The sequence below is a fragment of the Camelina sativa genome, chromosome 3 (assembly GCF_000633955.1).
Source record: "Camelina sativa cultivar DH55 chromosome 3, Cs, whole genome shotgun sequence".
NCBI lineage: Eukaryota > Viridiplantae > Streptophyta > Magnoliopsida > Brassicales > Brassicaceae > Camelina > Camelina sativa.
In genome coordinates this window covers 12,468,336-12,486,468 of record NC_025687.1, presented here as the reverse complement: position 1 = coordinate 12,486,468, position 18,133 = coordinate 12,468,336, and the positions used below count along the sequence as shown (strand labels likewise).

Below are 18,133 nucleotides of genomic sequence, written 5' to 3'. Positions count from 1 at the left end.
AGTTTACAAAAGAAACTACAGAGATAAGAGGACATGAAACACGGGCAAAACAATCCTTTTTTGAATTTAACACACGCGGGATCTAAGAGATGGAGAATACTGGGAAGGACTCCTTGAGCAAAATAAACTCAACAAGCATATTGGAAAATGACGGCCAATCTTCAGGGGAATGCACCATAGTGAGTAACTTAGTACAATCAGTCTTGAAACGTTGACACGCGATTCCTGCAGCCCGTATCCGCTTCATAGCCCATAACAACACTTGGGTTCTAAATTGCTGGGAAGTGACCGTTGGAACTGTGTGAGTGAGGACAAAACATAGGGAAAGATCATGTGGTGATTTGTAGGGACGGTAACAAGTCTTTAAAGCCTCCCGGACGTAGCAAACCGGCTGTCGGATATAGATGGACTCACGGTCCTAGTGAGAGGAGGTGAGACCCATTAAGGAAGGTGGGCCCATGGACTAGGATTGGACGTGGTGCCCACTACGAGATGGCGGCCGGGGTGTTACACTAACTCCGAATGTAGAGGGGAGGGGCTCCGTCTTAGACATTGAGCCTCCAACAACAAGGTTCGCTCCTCATCATCGCAAACCTGAATGCACATCGGTTGCTTTCCAAGAACCATCAATCTGACATCAAGGAGAAGAAACCTGGACATCTGAAGACGGAGATGGAGCTGACATGCTGCCGTAAAAGAGAGCAATCATCCAAGGCATGCGCAATTATATCATTCGCTTTGACGTTTAAACCTTAAAAAACTTTCTTATTTCTGGCCTTCGAGATTGCCCATAAAATCCATGGTAATTGAGGAAGTTTTTAAGGATCACCCTGTTGAGAGACAGCTCTCCAAAAAACAAAATCCAAATTTGAGTACATTGAATCATATGGGAAACCCTCTGACGAGACCAGAGTTGAAGATAAATCCCAAACTTCACACGAGCGAGGACATTCGAAAAAAAACGTGATTAATAGTCTCAACCGCAGATTTGCAACTTCTACACCAAATATCACATTGAACAATTCAATGAGCTAACCGATCCATCACATGAGAGATCCGGATATGGTTTGCCAAATAAAATGCTTAACCTTTGGGGCCACATTAAGTTTCCATGCATGAGCTTAGAGAGCTGTTCAGGTCGGACAAAACTCGACCTCCTCAACCATATCCCTTACTACCTATCTCCCAACTTAACAGAATACCAGCCGGATTTTGTAAAATTCCATACCAACCGCTCTGACTTAAAATACTTTCTAACAGCTATACTCTGAATAATGGTGATGTCTTCCAGATCCATAAACTCCTAGAGAATTGGAAAGTGCCACTCTTTAGTGACATGATTAATTAGATGATTCACCATCAAATTAGGGTGTAATGTCCTTCTCATACCATTCAGTGGCCAAGGGTTCCTATCAGAAATCTAAAGATCTTGTCATACCGAAAGTTACACCCCGACCCAATCGTCCATCGCATACCTCGTTCCACCAAAGCTTTGGTCGAGAAACTACTTCTCCAACCAAATGACGGGGAATACGGTTTTTTCGCCAAAAGAGGATGTGTATTCTCAAAATACCTACCCCTCATCATCGTGCTAACAATGAGTAGGGAAATTGAATTAAACGTCATTACCTATTTTGAATTAAATTAAATTGAATTTTTTATCTATTTTGAAAAATTTATAATTTATTTTATATATTGTAGATTTTTACTACATTTCATATACTGTATTTTTATATAGAACTCAATAACTATGATGAACGTATAATATGTATATTGAATGTAAAATTTTTAATATGTAAATTATTTTAATTTAGAGGCTTTGGTAAAACTGATTATTGTTAATTTAGAACGTTATAGAGAAGGATAAGTCTCAAAGTTCCAGCTGACTCTCGTATATTTGTTTTTTATCTCGTATAATTTTGATCTTTTTGCAGGTTTTTTTTTATATACTAAATGCGTATAACAAACCAAGTGGAACTGGGGGCAATTTTTGTCTGCACTTCAAACCATCTGTAGTAAGTTATTACTGCCTTTTATTTATATTTCGAAACTTTAATAATGGTAGAATTTTATTGAATAATACTTAAATAAGTAGCATATAAACCATCGCTTATTAGCTTAACACCTGAAAGCTGTACAAAATTAAAACTAAAAAGGCACAATCCACCATCTAAACATAACTTACAATCACTGTTTTTTCTCAACTTTGATCTTAAATCCCTTTATTTTTTTTCAACTCCACCTTTGTATCATTGATCTTCACATCATCACTCTCCTTACTCTCTTCTATATGTTAGTATTGTAGTTACACATCAGAAGTGCCAAAGGAGATAGTAAAGACTTATTTATACATATATAACAATATTAATTTTTTACGGTTGTTTATTGAGTATTAAAGCTATGTGATTACACTTTTGGTGTTTTTAGATTTAACCCTTAAATATAATTTAGTAAAATTTTTTACAGTTGTTTATTGAGTATTGCAACTAAACAATTAGAACTATCAAAGGATAGTAACACTTCCATTTAACTCATCATACATCAGACTAATTTCAGTTCTAACCCGTATAAGCATTTGATCTATGAGCTCTTAAAATAATTGTTTTTATCAAAATAATTGTTTACCAAGTCAAAATATCTTAACATTTCTGTCAAATTAGAATATTTATAATATTATATTTTTATCAAGGTAGAATCTATACTAATAAAAACTAGGAGCTATAAGCTCCTAAAAGCGTACACATAGGATTTTAAACCTCCAATTGTAATTAGACACTTCACTAATTAATATTTTTTTAAATCTCCAGAATTTTCAATATTAAGAATTATTTTAAACAACCAATTAGGATTTGACATGTCATTCATTAACATTTTTTTAAATTTCCAGAATTTTTTAGAAAAATGAAAATTTTAAATTTATGGAAATAAAAGAACTATGCACAATATCCCACATCGGCTAGAAAATTTTTAGACAATGGTTGAGAACCAGTATAAATAAGATTAATATGCTTCCAACAACGAATGAGCAGTAAATCTTGATTTATCAGGTGTCCAAGTTTAAAAGTATATTCGGTTTGATCCGGTTTTTTATTTGATCAAATTAAAACTTTAAAAAGTTTCAAGAAAATAAATTATAATATTTAAAAAATTTTAAAGTTTTAATATTTAAAGTTCTTAGCTTTTAAAAAGTTTTTAAATATTATAATTTTTTAAATATTTGTAAATTTTAAAAGTTTAAAATATTATAAATATTAAAACTTTTTAAAAGATTCAATTTTTATATTTCGAAACCTTTTAAAGGTTAAAAATATTATAAATATTCATGTAATACGAAAATTATCTTATTTATCTACGTTTGTGCTTTTTATTTCTTATGAGCTGTAAAATATATTTTTGTGTATGATTTTATAGATGAGTTGATAATCTTTCATTAATTTTTTATTTTTTTATCTTATTTTTTATTTTTATTAGAAAAGAAATGATTTTGTTCTTGGAGTTTGATGGGTTAACAAGTTGTGTGGTAGTCTTAAAAAAATGTTTTTCATTGGAAAAATGTGAAGAAGTTGACGAGGAAGAAGAAGAAAAATAGTATAACAAGGAACCAGATGGTAAAAGTAACGATGACAATTACCAAAAAATTTGACATTAAAAATGAAAAGAAAGAATATGAAGAATAAGAAAATATTGAATAAAAAACATGAAAATATAGGTGGTAGCGATCAATTAAATATGAAAACGAGTTAAATTCATGATGATAAAATTATTTCGTTTTTTTGGTGGTCAAAGAAATGGTTTAGAATATGTGAGGTCATCAGTTTGATTCGCCTCGCGTCAACGTCGAGTTAAATTCATGATTTTTTTTATCATATTTGATTTTATAACACAACTGATTTTTATATTTTAAAAAATTGTGTATCTGAAATTTAATTTTTTTCCTTAATACTATTTTTTTTGTAAGATAATATTTTATTACCGTCATCAAGCGTATATAATTTTCATCAAAATATATCAAATAAACTCACGCGTAGAGTGAGTTCAAAACCTAGTATAACTTTTAAAAATCCATATCTTTTTTGCTAAATAGGTGAAATAAAACAATTACTAATTAATATATTTTTAATATTGTGGTAGCATGACAAAATTGTATTTTATTGTTTTATATAATGATTCACAGTTTATTAAGTCAAATTTTCACACTCTCAAAATATGTTTCTATTTTTATATTATTATTAATATAGTTGAAAATTATATGTATTGTTATTTGGTTGTTATGTTTGCAAAGTAAATTTATTCTTTTGTATTGTTGCACTTTGCATAGTTGTATCATACAGAGAAATACTTACGATCGGATATATATCATATATGAGACGCTGAGCTCTTTCAGATTTTCTTTCCAATCACAACATGTCAACAACAGACGCTAAGCATATAAGTTAGGAACATTGACTTAAACATATTATTTTGTGATGCCAAAAACAAAACAAAACGAATGTTACAGCAAAACTATTAGATAATAATAATTTACTTCACCAAATGTTTATGTCTTCGATAATATACTTCAGCCAGTTGCATAAATATTTACTTCAGCAAATGTTTCTCCACTTAGCTGTTATAAAATCACATTTTAGAGATGATTCTTCTGAAAACCATTTTAATCATTTAAGAAGACGTAAAAATTTATGCATACCTCTTTATAATAAAAAAAAAACTTATTAAACAACTTTGTTAACCATCTACCAATGAAGATGCTCTTAGTAAGATCCTAACCCATGAAAGCAAAGAAAAATAGAAGCAAATTACACAACTATATAATTATTACAGCAGTAAAGAGCAAGAAACTAAAGTGAAGAGGTCATAGATTTGAGCATACCCTAGTGCATGTCATCCGGCTTCATGAACAGCTTGTGAGTTGTGACACCAAACCCATAAGACCAATGATTCCTCCCTCGTACACAAGATTCAATCTCCTCGTCACTTGTTTCACAAAACAGAGGAAAAATCAGTTACGTTGGGTCATTAATGTTGTTGTTGATGATTAAATGGATGTTAATTATTCACTAAATGACTTTATATAATGAGAGAGTATCGATTTAGGATTTAACAAAATAAATTCTTTTTTTAGCTTGGAGAATAATTTAAAGTCCTGTAGTGAAATCTTCTTTTTGCTGGGATAGCAATCTAAGTGATCATCATTTTTTTGATTAGTTTTTTATTAAGATTTTTTTGCAATAATATTAACTTACCAAATAAAAGATATCAAATTTAATGTATTTCTATTTTAAAATGAATTGAAATCTTTTGAGAATATTTGTTGTTAGGTTGAAGATTTATAAAATCGATCTACTTACTTTTTTTTTTAACTACTTCTCATAAATTGATTATTGTTTTTTCCTTCAAATATACTAGGTTTTGAACCCATGCTATGCGTAAGTTTATTTGATATATTTTGATAAAAATTATATATGATTGATTACGGTAATAAAATATTATCTCATAAAAAAAATTAAAATTAGTACTAAGAGAAAAAATTAAATTTCAGATACACAATTTTTTAAAATATAAAAATCAGTTGTGTTATAAACTCAAATCTGATAAAAAAAATCATAAATTTAACTTGACGTCGAGGCGAGACAAATCAAATTGATGCCCTCACATATCCTAAACCATTTCCTTTGACCACGAGAAAAACGAAACAATTTTATAATCATGGATTCAACTCGTTTTCATATTTAATTGATCGCTACAACCTATGTTTTCGTGTTTCATTGTCAAATTTTGTGTTAATTTTCATCGTAACTTTTACCTTTTGGTTCTTCGTTATACTCTTTTTCTTCTTCTTCCTCGTCAACTTTTCACATTCTTCCACTGAAAACCTTTTTTAGACTACCACACAACTTGTTAACCCATCAAACTCCAAGAACAAAATCATTTCTTTTCTCATACAATTTGTGAAATTCATGATTACCAGCATAGTCAACACATGCACCCAATTATTGACAATTTTATCCATATACTTATTTGGTTTTAGATCCACGCGTTTAGAAACTTCTCAAACCAAAATCCTTACTTCGTTTATAATATTTTAAAACATAATAAAATATACTAATAATTATTTATTTAATATGAATCATATGATATATAGAAATATGAGTACACTATAAGAACATATTAATTATAAATAAATTATATCAAATATATTATATCATCAAATAATATCAACCGTATCATATTATCAAATAGCCGTAACCATATATAACAGTAACCGCTTGAACTGTAACTGTATTTAAACGTAACCGTTTGTTTAACGGTTATGGTTAAGGTTACAAAAATTTCTAACCATAACCGATGGTTAATAAACCATAACCGTGACAACCGTAACCCTGGTCATGCCTATGTATAGCTAATAAAACATGTGTGTTTGTCGTCTATCTTTCTTCTTTAAACCTCAAAATTTGACTCAAACATCAAATTAAGGTCTTGCGATGTCAATACTTCTTTCTTAGACCCAAAAATAAAAAATTAATGAAAGAATATGTTTTACAGCTCATAAGAAATAAAAAACACAAATATAGATAAATAAGAGAATTTATGTTTTGCATCAATATTTATAATATTTTAAACTTTTAAAAGGTTTCAAAATATAAAATTTGAAACTTTATTTTTTTTTTAATATTTATAATATTTTTTTGAAACTGTTTAAAGTTTTAATTTGATCAAATAAAAAACTAGATCAAACCAAATAAAACTTTTAACCTTGGACGCCTGATAAATCAAGCTTTCCTGCTCATTCGTTGTTGGAAGCATATTAATCTTATTTATACTGGTTCTGAACCATTGTCTAAAAAATTTCTAGGCGATGTGGGATATTGTGCTTAGTTCTTTGATTTCCATAAATTTAAAATTTTTCTTTTCCTAAAAAATAATAATATGTAAATTTTAAATGATATGTCATGTTAATGAATGTTAATGAATTTTAATTTTCCATTCATTAACATGTAAATTTTATAAATGTTAATGAATGATATGTCAAATTATAATAGGTTGTTTAAAATAATTTTTAATATAAAAAATTCTGGAAATTGTATTAAATATTAATAAGTGATATGTCAAATTTCTATTGGTTGTTTAAAATCCTATGTGGACGGCTTTAAAAATTTATAGTTCATACTTTTTATTAGTATAGATGTATGGATCAATTTTATAAAAATGTTAATATAGATATTCATGTCATTTGTGTTAATATATAATTATAGTCGAGTCATTTATACGGGTCGAGTCACGCTCGCCGCCACCTGCTCCCCCAACTAACTCACAAACAAAATACACCTCGTTTGTATCGCTCTTACAAGAAAACTCAATAATAAAATTAGAAAATTAAAGAAGACGTTCCTCGTTTCTATCTCCACTCCCCCACCATTAACCATTAGTTTCTCCGGGATCTTCCGTGCCATGGCCACCACCGTCGCTGGACCGAGGCTTATCTCCTTGAAAGCCGCCGGGAAGCTCGGTTACCGTGAGATCTCTCAGGTCCGACAATGGGCTCCGGTTCACTCTGCGATGCCTCAATTCGGAATGCTGCGATTTGGATCGCGTCTTCCCTTTACAACCTCTGGTAATGGTATTATCTTAAAATATTCATTCCTCTTCTCTCTTCCTTTTTTAGATTTTTATTTCTCATTATCATCGTTGTGGAACGCAGACGCAGTAGTTGTGAAAGCTCAAGCGACCGCTACTGAGCAATCACCAGGCGAAGTTGTTCAAAAAGTTGAATCTCCAGTGGTCGTTATCACCGGTGCTTCTAGAGGGATTGGCAAATCAATTGCTCTAGCCTTGGGTAAAGCTGGCTGTAAGGTTAGGGTTTACTGTTTACATATTTTTTTCTCCATAGTTTGTGGTACTCAATAGTCTTAGTTCTAGTGTTTTAGCTCTACAGAAAGAAAAATCAATAGAGAGGCGTTGTGTGATGCTGATATGGTAGCAAACATTGTGTTTTTTGTTGCAGGTCTTGGTGAATTATGCTAGGTCAGCTAAGGAGGCTGAAGAAGTTTCTAAACAGGTGTGTGATTGTCTCCCTGAGTTAAGATTGCAATTTTCATGATTTATGCACCAAGTATTTAGACTGTGTTTTTCGTCAGTTCCCCCATCACTCTGTGATGCTTATCTTGTTTCCTCTTCAGGGATATCGTTTTGTTAGACTAGTAAATCATAGGTATTAGGTATGGAGGGATGTTGTTATTGGTACGAAAAGAATTGTGGAACCTTTCGAGTCTAACAATGATGATTGCTTGAATCAGTTTTGGTTTCTGGGACAAGAGATTGAATATTCTGGCCCTGGAAAATGTTTCGTTATAATGTTTCTTGTTGCTATTTGCTTCTCAAAATGCATTTTGTGATTTCACTCTTAATCAACAACACTGCCAAAGGAATCCCCATCTCTTAATATATGCATTCAGTATTGTTTTCTTCTTCAGTGTCACTATTCCATGTTGTTTCTGACTTTTATTCTTTTTTTGAACTGTAGATTGAAGAATATGGTGGCCAGGCTATTACTTTTGGGGGTGATGTCTCAAAAGCAGCTGATGTGGACGCGATGATGAAAACTGTGAGCGATCAACTGTACACCACTTTATATTCCTCAATCCTTATACATCTTATCATTTTCCTTTTGTTCTTTTTCTGCAGGCTCTTGACAAATGGGGTACCATTGATGTCGTGGTTAACAATGCAGGTAAATAAGAACCTTGGATCCCATTGATTTTTATTTAGTACCTTACTGACATGGCCACATATTTTCAGGAATTACTCGGGATACCTTGTTAATACGAATGAAGCAATCACAATGGGACGAAGTGATTGCTTTGAATCTCACTGGTGTATTTCTCTGTACTCAGGTTTGTATTACTGCAATCCTGTTAAATATTTTGATTCTGGATTTTCAGGGACTGATACTCATTACTCTCTTTAGGCAGCAGTAAAGATCATGATGAAGAAGAAAAAGGTAATACTTCTCTTCGCCTTCTACATATTCTCGCAATTGTCTCCACGTTTTATTACTTGTCATATGCCGTGTCACCCGTCTATATCCTCGCACTATTTGTCATTGGTTTCGACATGTTACTCCTTCCCTGCAGCATAACAAGAAATGATATATAAAAAGACAAATATGTTTTCATTTGAGCTCTTTTATAAGATTAAGAAGTGATATGAAGACAAGCATAATTTATGGTATACTTCTGCATATGATATTGTAGGGAAGAATCATCAATATCTCGTCAGTTGTTGGTCTCATTGGCAATATTGGTCAAGCAAACTACGCTGCCGCTAAAGGTGGAGTTATTTCGTTTTCCAAGACTATTGCCAGAGAAGGTGCGAGCAGGAATATCAATGTATGTGACCTATCTCCCTCATCAAATTCGTCTTTTTTTTTTTTAAATAAATAAAAAATCCTGGACATGATTTTGAAACTTGGCCTGTCGACAATATGCTCTATTCCAGGTCAACGTGGTTTGCCCTGGATTCATTGCATCTGACATGACTGCTGAGCTTGGAGAAGACATGGAAAAGAAAATCCTGGGAACAATCCCACTAGGTAATGGAGATTTCATCTTTTACATTTGTTGCATGGTAATTTATCGTGGATTAGGATGCATCTGAGACATCAAAAATTTGTTAGATAGAAAATATTCTGATTCAAAGCAAAATGGTTTGGTTGTCAGGACGGTATGGAAAACCTGAAGAAGTGGCTGGCTTGGTAGAGTTTTTGGCTCTCAGTCCTGCAGCCAGTTACGTAACTGGACAGGTTAATAACTCAATACTCCTTTCAATTGAAGATTTGGTGATTAACCTTGGTTTCTGATATATGTTAGCGACCTAACCATTGTTAATATTGGTTTGCAGGTATTCACCATTGATGGAGGTATTGCTATTTAGACATCTGGTATGATGCGGCTTTTGTTTAGTTAAAACAATTTGGTAAAAGAGACAAAGTTGAGTTCTATTTCTAGCATTTGGTCGGATTTCTATTTTGCAGTTTCTGTTTGGAAATATCTAAAAACTCACTAGTTAAACTACGTATTTGGCCAATTTCAGAATTCGATTATTTACAATCGCTCATTATATTGTCTTTGTTCATAAAGTGTTACTTTATTTATCATCTAAACGTCACCAATATGTATCTTAAAACAAATCAACACTAGTAAGGAACGCATATGTGTTACTGATAGAAATGAAAAGGAAAACTAAAACGTCTGGAAGGGAGCGGGTAAGAATGTCTCCCTATCGTTCCCCTATGTTAAATTGCTTAAGCACAACCAAAACCCACACAAATTGTACCCGAAAAATCAAAAAACAATCCAAACGCAACTCCACGTAAAAATTCAAATGTTTTAAGTAACTTTGGGGTCTATAATGTGGATTTTGCCTTGTGAAGACGACGATACAGGCCATTTAAAGCCACTATATTTCTATACCTTGAGTCGCCTAGGACTACATAACAAGCTGCCGTTTGAGACGTAGGCTAAGCATAAGTTGTTCACTCTGCTTCTTACCCTTTTGTTGGTATAATTCCTAAACTCAGAGTCTTGCCCACAAGAGCGAAGCATCCCCGCTTCTCATAGAAGGCTCTTCTGACTATAGCTACGCGATCAACATCCTTACCAACTCGAGCCTCGCATGAGTCCTTGTACCTTATGTAGAAAATCGCAACATTTTTGCCGTTGAATACGGGATCCACATCTTGGGGAGTATTATCTTTAGCCACTTGGACAATCTGCAAGTTGGACAGATCATGATCCATACTGGTGCCCCTATTAGTCGTGGCAACTGCAAGTTCCAAGTAGAGACGAACGCAGTCAATATCGTCTTGCAGCTCTGATTCATTCAGCTGCAAAAAAAAAAAGAAGAAGAAAACATTACTACTAAGTAACTACTAGTTTGATCATGAGCAAAAAGCAAAAACTCACGGCAAACGTGTGAAAGTTGATCATGAGCTTACCACGTAATATCGGTCTGAATGTTCAAAAGGATCCTCTGGCGGTCCACTCAGGCATGGTATCCATGAGGAAGAAGTTTTTATACGAGCTGCTGCTGCTGAGTCTCTTGGTTTTCCCTATACAAAAAATAGAATCAGCAATGTTAAAAGTGAGACAGATGATTTGACTTGGTTGTTGTATACACCCAACCACCAACACAAAGTCTCGTTGTAAATTTACCTAGAGGTCTAGCAAAACTGCACCATACAGCAAATTTGCCATACGATGTTTCATAAACTGTAGTTTGAAAAGGTAAAAGCGCGACATCATTCATGGCTTCCAAAGTTATGTCGTAAGGGTAAGCAGAAGAATGCGTGGACCGGTTGTATTTCATTACGCTACTGAGCTGTAAGTTTTTCCCCTAATTTTCATCAAGAAATTAAAGCAAATCGAGATTGAATAATTAATAAGAAACAATACATAGACAAATTAATAAGAAAGAAAGCCGCGAGTGATAATCACCTGGAGCAAATTGTAACGATGAAGGCCGAGCCTAGCATAAAGGGTGACTAAGCGAGGACAAGGCTCAGAATACTCATTACAGATGATTTCAAGTCCAACACGGATTGGTCCTCGTCTTCGAAAGATGGAACGCTAGAATTAAGCGAGAAGAAAGATCGGATCAGGATGAGAGGATTGTGTGACAAGCAAAGATAAAAGTACTAGTAGATGATGAAAAAGTTTTACTTTGGATTCATTAACCCTATAATTTTTCCTCCGTTTGGTCTTTCCCTCTCCTCTGGCACGACCACCATCGTCTCCTTATCCTCTGGTACGGCCATCATCTTCTCTCCTTGTTCCAAATTTCGCCGGAAGCGAGAGCGGCGCTGTTGCTTTTTTTTATTTTTTATTTTTTTGGGGGTCAATTTAGGTTTGGTCCACGCAATAAGAAATATTTACTTCGCTTTGTACTTACAATTTAGTCACTTTTTTTTGTAGCCAAAAATTGCCAATTTCTCTATTAGATAGAATTTGATGGAAGGACGTTTTGTTCTTGGTCTGCCGTTTTAGACGTAACTCGTAAGCTCCTCTACAAAGGCTACATGCATGTGGTATTTAACAACTTCACAAGCAACAGTAGTATGTATCAACAAAAACATGGTATAAAATCAAGATATTTTTGATAAGCCAAAATATATAATTCCCGTGAACCATGAATGCTTGGCTGGAAAGAAACAAATATCTCTAATACGTTACTGGCCATGGTAACATTGGATCTAGACGTGTCATCAAATTCCCGTGTACGTACTTGCATAACTAAATTACGAAATCCCAACTTTAGAAGAAGCAAAATATATATATAGATGGAGATTTATATAAATGAGTTTTAACATCAAACGAAACCAAACATAACAAAATCATGCATCTTTAACTACAATGAGAAACTTAAGATTACTTCAATGGACAGTCCCATAAAATTAGACATGCCGTGATTTTATTCCTTTGTTTGTGTGGTACACAACGAGTACTGATCGATCTATGAGAAGAACTTGTAGGTACTGGCGTTGACAATGATGGTTCTGAGTCCACCAATTGGGGCTAGGATCGTCAAAAGAACTCCTACTACGATGCAGAACTGCATTATTCATTTGTCACACAACAACAACACGAACAAAATTCCATTAATATACAAGTAATTAAACATAAGCTTTACATATGGATCATTAGTAAAAGGACCATACCCAATTAATTGTCCAAGAAAGACCAAACTTCTTTGGTTTCTTGAGAATTAGCCAAATAATGCATGGAAGCTGCAATGACAAAAATTAAGATAAATCACAGCTCTAAATAATTTGGGGGCAAATGAATGAATGAATGAGTGATTAGTTGGACTAGGCGTACGTAGTAAGTTGTTGGGGCGAAGGCGAATCCTCCAAAAAAGCCGAGTAGTCCACCAAAAAACGGGACGCATATCGCAACGATCATCGTGAAAGCTGCATATATAATAGACCAATATACGTGAGGATAAAATCAAATGAATTGATAGAATATGAGAATGAAGTTCAATGTATAAAAAATGAGGAGTGACTTCTTACCGACGTAAAGGCTTCGGGTGATGAAGCGGAGCTTGAAGGAAGGAGCGAAATCCATCTTTTTGACCAAAACGGTTTCAAGCATGTCAAACACCGGCATTGCAAATATCTGAATGCACACATATAGAGAGTGTCAATACTCATGAGCCATGAGATAAATATAAATAAATACTGGAATGTGGAAGAAGACCTGATAGCTTCCAATAACGTGGACAACCACAAACAAGTTAGCCATAGCGACAAGCCAGACAGGCTTCTCCAAAGTGAGGAGAATGTTGTCATCAACGCTGTTTCCAAAGATATAAAAGCCGACGAATGCTACAGGGAAGTAGCAGATGGCGACTATAATGTAGGCTACAACAACTCCTCTCCACATTGGGATCTTGGATGGCACCTCCGGAGTCGAAGGGATCGTGGCCTGGATCTCCAACACAACGTTGTGACCTGCATAGGCAAAAGCCACATCTCCCAACGCACTCAAGAAGTTGAATACTTTTCCAGCATCGGTCGAGGCTCTAGCTGTATAGTCAACATCTGGATGAACCCCTTTGTGCACCGATGCAGCCCAAGCAATTGTTGAGTAACTGTAAAAAAAATACATCACAAAGAGATATTTGAAACAAGAACCACACCAACAGCCTTGAACCACAAGGCACGCTCTAGGTTGAACCGATCATATATATATGTGTGTGTGTTGAAGAGATTTTACGTTAAGGACATAACAGCAGCGGCGAGTGAGATGACGGAGATGGAGTTAAAATTGGGAAGGTGAGAGATAACGAAATGGATAGACGCAAAGATCATGATCCAAAAAGTAGTTCTGATGTCTTTGCAATCAGTGCAGAGTAGTTGATGAACTTTCTTGAGCGAATGTCCTCCGGTGACCATATAAACGATGTCAACACCAACCTCCACGATAAGCTGCTGCGGCACAACGATCCAAAGGCCAAGCTTCTCGCCAAAAGCTTCTTGGCCAAGCTCGTGGTATCTATCAAGCCTCTTCCCTGGAACAATCTCATGCATCTCCACCATTTGCCACAGTGTGTACAAAGTTATCACCCATGACAGAACCATCAACGTCACTCCAGGTCCCCTGTATATACATATACCACAACTCAGATCAGATAAGATCTAATGGATTGAAAAACATAATATAAAAAATAGAGAGAGAATAAGATATAGTACCATCCGAGATTGGACATGGCGTAAGGCAAGCTGAGAACACCAGCACCAACCATGGCTGTAACATTGTGAAAAGCAGAGTACCACCACTTGGCGTTTCTGGAGGATGTGATCGGTAACCAATCGTCGACGTTCTTCTGCTTAGCCGCGGGTTTCTCACTCGCTGACATCTCACCCATTTTTTTTTTTTCTGATTCTCGAGAGATTCTACTGTTAGGTTTTTGTGAGAGAGAGAGAGAAGAAGAGAAGTTTTTTTAAAGGGAGAAAGAAGAAGAGAGCGTTAGATAGAAAATATTTAAGAGAGGATCAAGATTCTTGATTCTGATATTATCTTAATTGATTATTCAACGATTTATTAGTTTATATGGGAGAGTGTAATAAGCAAATATATATATAGATTATGAGATTCTAAAACGTTTCCAAAATTGAAGGGAATGTTTGTTTGTTAGTTAGTTTGTTCGGTCTTTCAAACCCGTGGCATAAGGCAACATTTGCTCAAAGCCGTTTCATGCTTCGCTTGTTGTGGGTGTTTTTTTTTTTTTTCAGGGTCACCTGATCTAACGAGTAATTCGCTTTTTAATTAAATATTTCTGGTCAATAAAATAAAGATTTTTTTTTTGTTTTTTTTGACAAAAATAAAGATTTTTTTTTTCTGATTTAACAGCTATTTTGAGTTGACCGACATAAAAAGTAACTTAATTTTTTTTTAGTGGTAACATATCAAGATCAGATAAAAAACGGTATATTTTTGTTGACTAGATACAATAAAACATAAATTTGCATCTGGATAATATTTATGTCGTTTTGAGAGAATCAAAACGTTTATGTTATGTTGTTATCCATAATAATCCCAAGAACAGATACACTAAATCTTACGTTAAGACTAGGATAAACTCGTATATATATTAACGGATCTACATCATCTATTTATATATATATGTCCTGATTTTTTTTCATATTAAACACAATATTAACAATGTCGATCAATTAACTCAACCTTTTTTAAGCTATAGATACCATGAAAGTTATGAGTACGTAGAAAAGTCACAAGGCTACAATGAAACGGACGTATCTCTCTATTTATTATGCTTTCGAAGGTCACTTGCACCTCGTGATTTTTTTCAAAAATAAATAAATAAATAAAAACTATAAATTGAAACAAATGATAATTTGATTTTAGAATACTATTTTGACTACTAAAACAATCAAGTGTTTCAGGTTAATAATAAGGGTTCTCGTTGTAATTTTATTTGAATATGTACGTGTAATTCTCCCTGTCGAAGGTTACACATTTGAAGGTGAATAATTGATTCTTTGTCCTACCAAAGGGATAAACTAAAAACAGAGAAACCCCAAAAATAAGCAACCAAGAAACTTATAGACAAATATTGTGTCAAACCATTACTGTCTAAAATAAGTAAAACAAAATCTTCTTTTCACCTCATAATTCTTTCTAAACCTTTTCTATTCAACAAAAATATTTTTTTTGTGAGAGACAAAAGATGGATTCGGGACTACCATGGGCTGATCAATGGGACTACAACTCTGACCCTCCTCCAAATAACGAAGATGACAAGAAGAAAAAGAAGAAGGAAGATGGAAGCAAAACCAATATCGGGAAGGCCATACTTGCCTTCAAATGGATGAAACTTGGCAAAAAATCTGATAAGTAAATCTATAGGTTTAATTAAATGTTGTTTATATAGCTACAAAATTGATTCATTTGTTCCTTGTGATTATTAATCCATTTAAGTACTTCTGCTTCTCTCTTGTACCCATTCTTTTGAGTCGTCTAATGTTAAACAAAATCTTTTAAGTTTAATTAGAAACTTTGTTGGTTTTGATTGCGGATGATTGTGTTAACCCGTCGCTTTGGTTCTTTATCAAACGCCCGAGATGCTTACGTTGCATGAATTATTAATTAATTCCTACGAAATGTTTCTTTTTCTTTTTGCTAGTCATGAGAATTTAATATCATCAAGACATCAACCACGAATTTATGAAAAAATAAATAAATCAAAAGGTGTACGATATGAAATCTTTACTCCTATATATATGTGGGCATATAAATTTTCGTCTTTTTCATTTGCAACATCTAAAATGACAAAGAAAACTCATCATCAACATACGCTAAGACAAGAGTTTCAAGAACATTTTGTCTCCTGACGAGTAAGAATCTTGAACTCTTGGTCCCCCCTTAGTAACGTATAATATGAATATATAATCTAATAATAATAATAATAATAATAATGATTATGTTGTTGATGACAATGAGTTAATGATAAATAATATGACTTGTCTTTTGTGATGAAGGAATCTGTTAGCTATTCCCACCAAGAATCTTACTGAAGTGATTTTAAGAGATTTTACGGGAAAGTTGAGAAATATTTTGTATGTAACAATGGAGGAAAAAGTTGAGATCATAGCAAGAGATATAATCAAACCCTCTTCTCCAACTCCAAATGATAAGAGAATTCTTAATCTCTCTCTTCTTGATATCCTCAGCTCACCCATGTACACAGGTGCACTTCTCTTTTACGCAGCGGATCCTCAGAACCTTCTAGGTTTTTCAACAGAGGAGACATCCTTGAAGCTCAAGAAATCTCTGTCTCACACTTTACCAATCTTCTACCCTCTTGCCGGAAGAATCATGGGAAGTTTTGTGGAATGTAATGATGAAGGAGCTTTGTTTATAGAAGCTCGAGTGGACCATCTTCTCTTGGAGTTTCTCAAATACTCTGTTCCTGAATCATTGGAACCACTCGTTCCTGTTGAAGCTAGGTCAAGAGAAGCTGTTACATGGCCTGTGTTGCTAATCCAAGCCTATTTCTTCCGCTGTGGAGGATTGGTTATCACAATATGCACTTCTCATAAGATCACTGACGCAACCTCTTTAGCGATGTTCATCAGAGGATGGGCTGAGTCCTCAAGAGATTTAGGGATTACATTGATTCCTAGTTTCACCGCTTCAGAGTTCTTTCCTCTACCTATTGATGAACTTCCATCAAAACCGATGAACCGTAAAGTCGTGCTTGAAGAGATGAATTGTGTAACTAAGAGATTTGTGTTTGATGCTTCAAACATCAAGAAACTAAGAGCCAAAGCTTCAAGCAACCTTGTCAAGAATCCAACCCGTGTTGAAGCAGTCACAGCTCTTTTCTGGAGATGTGCTACTAAGGCTTCAAGATTAAGTTCTCCAACACCAAGAACTTCGGTGCTGCAAATACTAGTGAACCTGCGAGGTAAGGTAAATTCTTTGTGTGAAAACACAATTGGGAATATGCTTTCCCTCATGATTCTCAATAATGAAGAAGCTAAGATAGAAAGAATTCAAGATGTGGTTGACGAGCTAAGACGTGCAAAGGAGGTCTTCAGCTTGAACTGCAAGGAGATGTCCGAATCCTCGTCGAAAATATTTGAGCTTTTGGAAGAGATTGGGAAAGTACATGGAAGAGGAACTGAGGTGGACTTGTGGATAAGTAATAGCTGGTGTAAGCTCGGTATGTATGAGGCAGATTTCGGATGGGGAAAGCCAGTTTGGGTGACCGGAAGAGGCACTTCTAATTTCAAGAACTTGATGTTGTTGATTGATACCAAAGATGGAGAAGGAATTGAAGCTTGGATCACTCTTACGGAAGAACACATGTCGTTGTTCAAATGTGATCAAGAGCTTCTTGAATCAGCTTCCCTGAATCCCCCTGTTTTAATCTAGATAAGAAAAAAAAAACTCATTGCGTATTTCCTCCGAGAGATTTATATGAGTTGGTTAAAAGTTGTGTTGCTTCTTAAATAAGAACTAGTTTAGTTTCTCTTACTAGGGGCCAGGGGGTAGGGGCTCTGTTCTCAAGCAACCATTATGTGCATGTCATCAAATTAAAACAATATCAC

General features: G+C 34.3%; 5 protein-coding genes across 5 annotated transcripts; 3 read left to right on the top strand and 2 right to left on the bottom strand.

Moving 5' to 3' along the window:
• On the top strand, positions 7,323 to 10,113 carry LOC104776760 (3-oxoacyl-[acyl-carrier-protein] reductase, chloroplastic). Its single transcript, XM_010500880.2, has 11 exons — positions 7,323 to 7,612; positions 7,700 to 7,851; positions 8,003 to 8,056; positions 8,522 to 8,602; positions 8,683 to 8,728; positions 8,797 to 8,891; positions 8,966 to 8,998; positions 9,252 to 9,386; positions 9,496 to 9,589; positions 9,717 to 9,799; positions 9,898 to 10,113. The coding sequence occupies exons 1-11, from the start codon at positions 7,450 to 7,452 to the stop codon at positions 9,928 to 9,930; spliced, it is 969 nt and encodes a 322-aa protein (XP_010499182.1). The 5' UTR covers positions 7,323 to 7,449; the 3' UTR covers positions 9,931 to 10,113.
• On the bottom strand, positions 10,544 to 10,985 carry LOC104776763 (UPF0725 protein At3g25080-like). Its single transcript, XM_019240040.1, has 2 exons — positions 10,962 to 10,985; positions 10,544 to 10,882 (listed from the first exon to the last, which is right to left on the bottom strand). The coding sequence occupies exons 1-2, from the start codon at positions 10,983 to 10,985 to the stop codon at positions 10,544 to 10,546; spliced, it is 363 nt and encodes a 120-aa protein (XP_019095585.1).
• LOC104776759 (lysine histidine transporter 2-like) lies at positions 12,326 to 14,612 on the bottom strand. The gene is made up of 7 exons (XM_010500879.2): positions 14,249 to 14,612; positions 13,773 to 14,156; positions 13,254 to 13,647; positions 13,067 to 13,172; positions 12,873 to 12,964; positions 12,713 to 12,781; positions 12,326 to 12,606 (listed from the first exon to the last, which is right to left on the bottom strand). The coding sequence occupies exons 1-7, from the start codon at positions 14,422 to 14,424 to the stop codon at positions 12,508 to 12,510; spliced, it is 1,320 nt and encodes a 439-aa protein (XP_010499181.1). The 5' UTR covers positions 14,425 to 14,612; the 3' UTR covers positions 12,326 to 12,507.
• Positions 15,676 to 16,033, top strand: LOC104776758. The gene has a single exon (XM_010500878.1). It carries the CDS (start codon positions 15,748 to 15,750, stop codon positions 15,916 to 15,918), a length of 171 nt encoding a protein of 56 aa, XP_010499180.1. The 5' UTR covers positions 15,676 to 15,747; the 3' UTR covers positions 15,919 to 16,033.
• LOC104776757 (BAHD acyltransferase At5g47980-like) lies at positions 16,568 to 18,128 on the top strand. The gene has a single exon (XM_019241704.1). The coding sequence runs from the start codon at positions 16,647 to 16,649 to the stop codon at positions 17,955 to 17,957; it is 1,311 nt and encodes a 436-aa protein (XP_019097249.1). The 5' UTR covers positions 16,568 to 16,646; the 3' UTR covers positions 17,958 to 18,128.